Below are 9,842 nucleotides of genomic sequence, written 5' to 3' on the forward strand. Positions count from 1 at the left end.
GTGTGTGTGGTTGTGTGTGTTTTTGGTTGTATGTGTGGTTATGTGTGTGGTGGTGTGTGTTTGTGGTTGTATGTGTAGTTATGTGTTTGTGATTGCGGGTGTGCGGTTGGGTGTGTGGTTGGGTGTGCGTTGTTGTGGGTGTGTGTGGTTGTGTGTGTGTGTGTGGTTGTGTGTGTGTGTGATTGTGGGTGTGTGATTGTGGGTGTGTGATTGTGGGTGTGTGATTGTGGGTGTGTGATTGTGGGTGTGTGATTGTGGGTGTGTAGTTGGGTGTGTGGTTGGGTGTGTGGTTGTGGGCGAGTGTGGTTCTGTGTGGTTGTGGGTGGTTGGGTGTGTGTAGTTGTGTGTGTGTGTGGTTGTGTGTGTGTGTGGTTGTGTGTGTGTGTGTGTGTGTGTGGTTGTGTGTGTGTAGTTGTGGTTGTGTGTGTGTGGTTGGGTGTGTGGTTGGGTGTGTGGTTGGGTGTGCGTTGTTGTGGGTGTGTGTGGTTGTGTGTGTGTGTGGTTGTGTGTGTGTGTGATTGTGGGTGTGTGATTGTGGGTGTGTGATTGTGGGTGTGTGATTGTGGGTGTGTGATTGTGGGTGTGTGATTGTGGGTGTGTAGTTGGGTGTGTGGTTGGGTGTGTGGTTGTGGGCGAGTGTGGTTCTGTGTGGTTGTGGGTGGTTGGGTGTGTGTAGTTGTGTGTGTGTGTGGTTGTGTGTGTGTGTGGTTGTGTGTGTGTGTGTGTGGTTGTGTGTGTGTAGTTGTGGTTGTGTGTGTGTGGTTGGGTGTGTGGTTGGGTGTGTGGTTGGGTGTGTGATTGGGGTGTGATTGGGGTGTGATTGGGGTGTGATTGGGTGTGTGATTGGGTGTGTGATTGGGTGTGTGATTGGGGTGTGATTGGGTGTAGTTGCGTGGGTGTAGTTGCGTGTGTGTGTGTGGTTGTGTGTGTGTGGTTGTGTGTGGTTGTGGTTGCATGGGGTTGTGGGTGGGGTTGTGCATGGGGTTGTGGGTGGGGTTGTGGGTGGGGTTCTGTGTAAGTGGTTGTGTGTGTGGTTGTGTGTGTTTGTTGTATGTGTGGTTATTTGTGTGGTGGTGTGTGTTTGTGGTTGTATGTGTGTGTGGTGGTTGCATGTGTGGTTGTGTGTGTGGTTGTGCGTGTGTAGTGAGTGTGTGGCTGTGGTTGTGTGTGTGTGTAGTTCTGTGTGTGTAGTTGTGGGTGGGTGTAGTTGTGGGTGTGTGTGCTTGGGTGTGGTTGTGGGTGGGTGTGGTTGTGGATGGGTGTGGTTGCTGGTGGGTGTGGTTGTGGGTGTGTGTGGTTGGGTGTGTGGTTGGGTGTGTGTAGTTTTGTGTGTGTGGTTGTGTGTGTATGTGTGTGTGTGTGTGTGTGTAGTTGTGTGTGTGTGTGTGTAGTTGTGGGTGTGTGTGGTTGTGGGGGTGTGGGTGTGTGGTTGTGGGGGTGCGGTGTGTTGGATGTGCGGTTGGTTGGTTGGGTGTGTGCTTGGGTGTGTGTGGTTGTGTGTGTGGTTGTGTGTGTGGTTGGGTGCATGTGGTTGTGTGTGGTTGTGGTTTACATGTGGGGTTGTGTGTGTGTGGTTGTGTGTGTGTGTGGTTGTGTGTGTGGTTTTGTGTGTATGGCTTTAGTTGTGTCTTTGTGTGGTTGTGTGTGTGGCTGTGTGTGGTTATGTGTGTGTGGCTGTGTATGGTTGTGTGTGTGTGGTTGTGCGTGTGTGGGTGTGACAGTAATACTAAAAGCATCTCAAAATAAAAGAACACAAACATCGAGTTTGTGGAAAGAGAAAGCACATTGTAAGTCAAACGGGCGCAGCAAAGCATTAACACAACAACATGTTATTTGGTGTTTGATGTTCTTTGAACGAGAACATCAAATGGGCGCCGCGAAAGTAATAACAGGCGCAAGTGAAAGTGATCGCGGGCGCTTAATGAGCATGACGAGGATTGCCCATATGGCGCCTCTGCTCCCAAGCGCGCGCCCGCGCACTGCAAGCTGTAGCCGGCTGTAGCATTTTTTGAAGCCCATCTTACTCGAGGTCTGGCCAGACCAGTGCAAGCGCAGGGTCAGGTGAGACCTAAAAAAAAAAATTCATTAAATCTATGACTCCTTTGATCAGGAATTGGAGACTAGGGAAGAAATTTTAATCCCTGATAATCTTCTTTCATCTAGATTAGAGACCTTCGCAACTATCACCTTGGAGCAAGTCCTACCACTACTGTCACATATTAAGTCAGGATCCCCGTCTGACGTGGCACCTCCTACATCATCTCGAACTGGCGGTGGAGTTGGAAAACCCAATATGGGAAATCTGTAACATGTCAGTAGAGACCTCCTCCTTCCCATCAAAATGGAAGGCATGCATCAAACCATTGCCCAAGAATCCACTGAGGATGGAACTGATTATACGGTATGTCTTACCTGCCTCTGGGGGCCACTAATGCTGTGCTGGGCCCGGCATCCACAGAGCACTTGCTGGGCACGGTCAGTTGGACTTTAACCCCAGGCTGGACCTTGTCTTTAACTGAAGTGGCGCAGTGAGTATTGTCCTGGGTGCTGAAACACTGGGAAAGCTCTGGACCAGTTTGGTGGTTTGGGAGTCGGGTGGTGGGGATGGCCCTGCCTTTGGGGGTGGGCAATGTGCCATGATCTGCTCCTAGGTGCTACATGGCTGCGGAGCACCACGCCCGGGGGGTCTTTGCCCCGGGCTGCGGAGCACCACGCCCGGGGGGTCTTTGCCCCCGGAACGGACGAAACTTTGTTGTAGCTGGGCCGACTGGCATGAGACGCCTGTGTGAGGGGAGGCATCCTCTACTTGCCTACACAACGCGCCTGTGACGTTCACGCTGAGTGCTCAGCGACCCCCCCTGGACTTACGACTTCATTAGCTCATTAGAGTGTTTGGACGGCAACATGTTCTGCTACCGACCTTTTGGCATTGCCCCTTTCTTTTCTTTGTTTATAGCATTGCTTCATTTGTTTTTCTCCTTTCCTTCTTTTACGCATGCTCAGAGTATGCACACTGACTTTCTGATGGTGACTGTGGATGTGTGGCTTGGCGGGGTGCTGTGTTGGCTGTTGGTGGGGGGTGGGTGGGGGCGAGGGGTGATGGAGAGTTCCCGGATGCACTATGTCAGTGATTAAAATATGCACGTGGAACGTGCGTGGCATGCACACGCTGTTGCGCCGTTACCAGATTTACAAATATCTTAAACGACACCACGTGGAAATAGCCCTTTTGCAGGAAACCCATTTAACTGGCCCTGAAACACAGACGTTGCATTGTAGATGGCGGGGGCAGCTGTATGCTACTGGATATTCGGCCTATTGCACTCTCCCATTACAGGGTAGATTCGGAGGGTAGGTATGTGGTCATTCATGGCAGGGTGGATGGCCAATTGATTGTCCTTGCCTCCCTTTACGCCCCTAACACCGAGCAGGGAGACTTCTTTGCGCGGCTGTCGACAGTGCTGGCGCCCTGGCATGGTGTTCCCCTGGTGCTGGGGGAGACTATAACTGCGTCTTGGACCTTGCCCTCGACCGCTCCTTCCCGCCCTTAGCTAGCGCACCGGTGGCTGGGGCAATGAGGGCACTCAAGAACTGGGCGTTACAGTGGGATTTGCATGATGCCTCACGGAGCCGTAACCCACACACCAAGGTTTACTCTTATTACTCAGGCGCACACACATTACACATTAGACTGGACAGATATATGCTGACAAGTGATCTACTCCCCCATGTCACAGACACTTATTACATGGGCCGCACCCACTCCGATCACAATCCTCACTTTCTAGAACTAGCCTGGCAACACCCACGTCCTCAGGTGCCCACCTGGAGGCTCCAACCTGATATGCTCTTGGACGCTCCATTCCGTGACGCACTCTCGACGCGTCTTTTACAGTACTTTGAAGAAAATAACCACGCTGCTTCCACACCACAACTTGAATTGGACGCGTTTGAGGTAGTCACAAGGGGCCACTGTCTGGGCACGCAAGCAGGTATACAGAAGCAAATAGACGGGGAGTTGACGCGTACTGAATCTGGCCTACTGCAAGGGGAGCGAGAGGCGGTGGAGGGTGATGAGGGGCCACTATTGGCAGCCAGGGAGGCACACACGCCACTGCTTGATAGACTGAAAAATCTGAACTACGCAGCCCATTCCGCACGCACACATCAACTAGGAGACAAACCAGGCAAACTATTGGCGTGGCTGATTTGGCAAGACGCCCGGACTACTCCAGTGACGTCAATTTGCACTAAGCAAGGCAACACTGTGTATACGCAGAGAGCCATCCATGACGCATTCGTGGAACATTACAAAGACCTGTATCAGTCCCGACTGCAGGCTTCCCCTGCTGATATAATGGAGTATTTATCTGCTTCACCCTTGCCTGAGATAGACGATGCGCAACGCGACGAACTAGGCGCACCGCTAACGTCCGAGGAACTGAGAGTAGCCATTTTTTCCCTCTCAAGCGGTAAATCCCCGGGGCCCGATGGGCTACCCGCTGAGTTTTACAAAGCTTATTCTATCATTCTGATTCCGGAACTATTGCGGATATAGGAGGCGGTGATTGCCGACTCTGCGCTCCCGCCCACACTGAATGAAGCCAACTTGATTTCTCTCCCGAAGCCTGGCAGAGACGGGGCCCAGTTGGGTTCGTATCGCCCACTGGCCCTCCTCAACACGGATTATAAGGTCCTGGCTTCCACGCTGGCCCAACGTTTAGCTCCCCTCATTCCTGACCTTGTCCACACTGACCAAAATGGCTTTGTACCGTTGCGTAGCACCTCCGCAATATCCGACGACTGTTTCGGGTGCAGAGTTTTGCCACAACTCGATGGCCCCATTCAGGATGTCTGGTGCTCGACCTTGAGAAGGCATTCGATTCCGTAGAATGGCCCTACCTGGTGTCGGTGCTATGGAAGTATGGCTTGGGCAATGATTATATCCACATGGTGGAGCTTCTGTATCAGCGGCCCACTGTACCGGTACGCACGGGCAAGCTGTTCTCAGATCCTATTCGAGTACACAGGGGGACCCGGCAAGGATGCCCCGTCCCCTTTAATTTTCTCTCTGATGATGGAGCCTCGGGCGGCGCAATTGCGCACTTCTGGCGTGGATTGGGGCATCCCCCTAGCCGATGGCATGCACGCAGTATCGCTGTATGCTGACGACTTATTGCTCTATATCTTGGGACCTGACTCGCTTCCCACTGGCGCTTCGGGGAGATATCGGGGCTCAGGGTCAACTGGGCTAAGTCTGGAGTGTACTCTTTTGATGCTGCCACACCAGAATGTGCAATTACGGTTCAGGATGAGAGACTTGTCTGGTATTCCACCACGTTCCGTTACTTTGGGATAAACATGTATCGAGACCTCACGGATGTGTTGGAGGGTAATTTAATAAGGGCAATCTCCTCCCTCCGGGTGCAGATGACTTTCTGGAAGACTCTTCCTTTGAACGTGCCCAGCCGGGTCACTTTGACGAAAATGATAGAGCAGCCCAAATTACTGTATTTCTATGCTAACCTCCCGGTCTATGTCCCCACGCGTATATTTCGTGAGCTAGAGACCTTAGTCCTGAACCTGATCTGGAACACGGGACGGCCCAGAGTGGCTGTGAAGACGCTTTATGCCTCCACGGAGGCTGGGGGTCTGGCAGTCCCCAATCAGGAGCTTTACTACCTAGCAGCGCAATTGCAGTGGGCAACCAGCTGGTTGAGTGGGAAACACCTGGAAGATACAGCCACGAACACTACTATCATGACGCTCACACAAATACACACACTGTTCCACCCTATGCGAGGAGTTTGAAACTTACTAGCTCTAGAAGACCGTACGCTCCGAACCTGCCACTGTTGGGGACGCCCAGGGACGATGGGGCGCTCACAGAAGCGCTGCTAAATAGCTGGGTGCAGGCCGGGGTGGACACTGTTGGGGACCCGTTTGCCGAGGGGGCATTGGTCCAGTTCGAGACGTTGGTTGCTGACACAGGCCTCCCGGCAGGACAGTTTCTAACGCACGCAACACTCATGCGCACACTGGTACAGACAAGGGGCGACCTTTCTGATGAACCACCCACCCATTTGCTGATACAATACTTGCATGCGATGGGGAACGGGTCCCATGTGGTGCACTGGCTGGCGCAGGCCCTACACACGCAATTTTCTTCCCAGCGTTTGCGGGACAGGTGGGGAGACGACAGGGGTCGGGAATGGACTGACAAGGAGTGGGCGGTGGTGTTGGCTGGCACCACTAATATTCCACGCAATTCCCGCTTTAAAATTATCCAATTCTACTTCATACACCGCGCATACTTATCCCTGGACAAGATCAATCGCTATTTCGGACTTACCACGTCTGCATGCTCGAGATGTGGGCTAGCAGATGCAGGCTTATTAGACATGCTCTGGTCCTGCCCTTCACTGCATGCTTACTGGCGAGCGGTGTCGACCTCCTTAGCCGCGGGAGTGGGTGAGGAACTGCAACACACATGGGAAACATGCATACTAGGTCTTTATAAACGGACGAAGTTGACAAGAGTCCCCACCAGATTTTGGGGCCTTGGCTTAATAACGGCAAAAAGGCTCATCACTAAACGTTGGTAAAACAGTGAACCCCCCCCCAGGCGGCATATTGGCGCAGCTCCTTTGATAATTTGGCGAGAGCGGAAAGCATAGCCTTGCACAGGGAGGAGACGGGGGGACTCAGAGCACATCCCATAACCCAGACCTGGGATGACACCCTAGCTGCTTTTCACCGGGTATGCCTCCAGCGTGGAATCACTTAGGCGCACCCCCCTCCTGACTTAACTCTCGGCCATGACGCCAGCGCCGGATGTAGTTCAGCACTGTAGTCTTACATCTGGACCCCAGTATGGGTGGCTGCTCTGTCAGTGCTAACTAGACGTGCACACACAACCCAACCAGACAAATATGGCTCCCGCCGCACTAGAGTGGAGGCAGTTTTTGCTTCTTTGCGCTCCCCGCTGCCTCGCCCCTCCCTCCTCCTCCCCCCCTTGGACCGCGCCGCCTACGTGCCCCTCCCCTGTTAACCGGGACAGTCACATCACACATCGGATATCCCACATCAGCGATAGCACAGCACAAACAACCAGCCTCTCCTTTGTTTCTTTGCTTTTGATTTTCCACATTTCATGACGTTATTGTTATCATGTTCTTGTTAACAGTTCTGAAAAACGAGTATAATGTTTTGAATATTGAATAGCATGCACACTCTTTTGGGCCTGGCCCAATAACTGTATGAATGGGACCAGTTGTATTGATGCTATGGCCTGGTGGAAAACTGCGTTTTCCCGTGGAACACGAGAGAGAGCGCGCCTTTGCAGCGGAACCACCGGCTATTGATGTACATGACTAGACAAATCGCGATGCCATGTATGCCCCGCACTTTTCTTGTTTCATATGCTCTTTAAGCCTACCGGCACCTTTGATGCAGTGGCATAGATTTCCCTTAGATGATGTTCTTTATATTGCCTTTATGTGGCCCTACCATTCCATGGCTAATGGTTTTCTTTTTTTTAGGTATATGTGCCTTAGGCTACACACCTGATCAGTAAATGATGTACAGCAAGTAATAACATCACAGCAAACTGTTGTTGCCAACATATACCTTTGTATGATCACAATTTTTTTTAGATGTATCTACTTTGTAATTCCTTGATATGTTATGCAATCCTAATAAGAAATGCAATAAAAATATTCAAACTAATAAAAAATTTAACGGAATTGAAAACTTAGGCAACATCTAATTAAAGATATCCCACGCACTAGTATATGGGGGGGGGGGGGTGCTATGGGATTTGGGTATAGCACTTGTATTTCAAACAAACATAAAATGAAAAGACATCAATTAGCTCATTTAGTCCTACAGTGATTTCATCAATTTTTAAGGATGCTAAATTCCCTCAAATCCTTAGATTCTGCTGACTCGTTTCGACCTTCTAGATGGCCCTATACGTCTGATGAAGGTCTTCCTCAGGGCATATGGGGGGGGGGGGATACTGTGTGTGAAACATAAAAATGTAAAGTGAGTTTCAGTGAAAAGAATTCATATGGTATTAAATAACCTAGGGGGTCCTTGCTAAAAGTCATAGCTCAATTTAACCCAGTAATTGTCCTTGCATGGGTGTTCACATGGATCCTTGGTCAGGGCCATTGAAATTATGTTATTGGGCGGCTGCAGTGTTTTCCCAGCATTAATATGGAATTGCAGCATTTGCCACATAAACCATCATCTACTGCATAATCTGCAGATTCTAAAGGAAAAAATGTTGTAGCTCAAACGTCTCAAAAGTTTCTGAAAAGCAGCGACGCGTACTGGTATGCAGTGGAAGACCCTTTGCAAAGATTGAATGGTCACCTTTCTGTTGCTTACTGCTACATTTGAGTGATAAACTGCTACAAAAGAGGTGCCACCTATGCCCATACAATGTAACCAGTGCAAGAAATGACACAATATTCAAGTGATATTATCATACAATTACAATGTACCCCATTACGCCAAATAATTTGCCTGTTCGTGCCGCATAATTTGGGCGACCCCATCCGCATAATTTCAGTGACCTTGACTATGGTTTACTTTTATCCTATGAACAACCATCATTCGCTTCCTTTAGTTCACTTAATTTTGCTCCCACGTACAACTTATATAATAAAAATCCATGCTTTCAAAATCGCTTCCCAACCCACTTCCTCGTCTCCTACCCGCTACAGATTTTTAAGTGATACAATGCAAAATAACGACTGGTGTTCGGCTCCACTTTTAAGGTTAAAAACGGTTGTCAGCTACAATGTTCACCCTTCCAACAAATCAATAACGAAAAGTGAAGTTATGGCGTACCATGCTGGTCTGAATCGTCGGATAGCACGCCCACCTCCTAGGAGGTTCCACCCTCTAATTTAGAATTTACTTACTAACCACTAAACCACGCCCCACGGCAGCTGCCGTCTTTCGCGCCTGAGTACTTCACATCCTGTAAAATCCTGACTGCTGCGCGCACCAGGGTCTTGCCCCTGCCTCGGGTGTGATGCCTTACCATTGGCTGTGTTCAGTGATTCTCCCCGTTCGTTCACCCGTCTCCCACGGCGTTTTTTGCGCATGGCAGTGGCTCAGACGCCTGATAAGGACGGCTAACGACGTTTTCGACTTTGTTTACCATGGCGCGCGGTAGTTAGTCTCATTGCAGTTCAATGAACGAGAAAAGAACGTGGCACCTCTTGCCTCCGCCGCCATGCTTGATGTTATATTTTCAGTCTGTAAACCATCCCGGTACAGTCTTTCTTCTATTGCTATGACCATGTCTGTGACGCTAAGAGCCTTGGAAATTGGATGTGGTTGCTACCCGGGTGTGAGCTCTGAGCTGACGGACATATTGAAAAACCTCAACAGAAATACGTAGTATTTATGATTTTAATTCTAAAAAGTTTCGCTAAGTTAAAATCTCGCAATTTTCATTTGTTTACAAACTTGCAATATGAGGCAATATTATTGCTCTTTTAAGCGAACTTTATTCTTATGTTACCTTGATGGTCAAAAAACAAAACTGGGTAGTTGAATCAACAATGCCTGCCATAAAGTCAATTTCTCAGTCATGTTATAGCAAGTGGCGGTTCAGGCCATTGCAAGACGGCTGTTGTGATCACGATGTCAGAGCTTCAACCTGCAACATAGGAAGTAAGTAAACTTGTTTTCTCAAGCCAATGATAACTCCGCGCTCAACCTCCTCTTGTGTGACGACACATGTAAACAAGCATTTGCAATGCAATAGGTCTCGCATTTACGAGAGTTTAAGCGATTGGCATTGTAAATGACAATGCTTTTTA

General features: G+C 49.8%; 1 protein-coding gene across 1 annotated transcript in view; it reads right to left on the reverse strand.

The window, feature by feature from the left end:
* TMEM183A (transmembrane protein 183A) overlaps positions 1-9,306 on the reverse strand; it is a 112,995-nt gene extending 103,689 nt beyond the window's left edge. The window contains exon 1 of the mRNA XM_078644119.1: positions 9,056-9,306. Within this exon, the coding sequence (XP_078500245.1) occupies positions 9,056-9,119 (64 nt within the window). The 5' untranslated portion in view covers positions 9,120-9,306. The remainder of the gene's footprint in view (positions 1-9,055) is intronic.
* Positions 9,307-9,842: the final 536 nt, after the last annotated feature.

This window comes from Lissotriton helveticus, chromosome 5_1, assembly GCF_964261635.1.
Source record: "Lissotriton helveticus chromosome 5_1, aLisHel1.1, whole genome shotgun sequence".
Classification (NCBI taxonomy): Eukaryota; Metazoa; Chordata; class Amphibia; order Caudata; family Salamandridae; genus Lissotriton; species Lissotriton helveticus.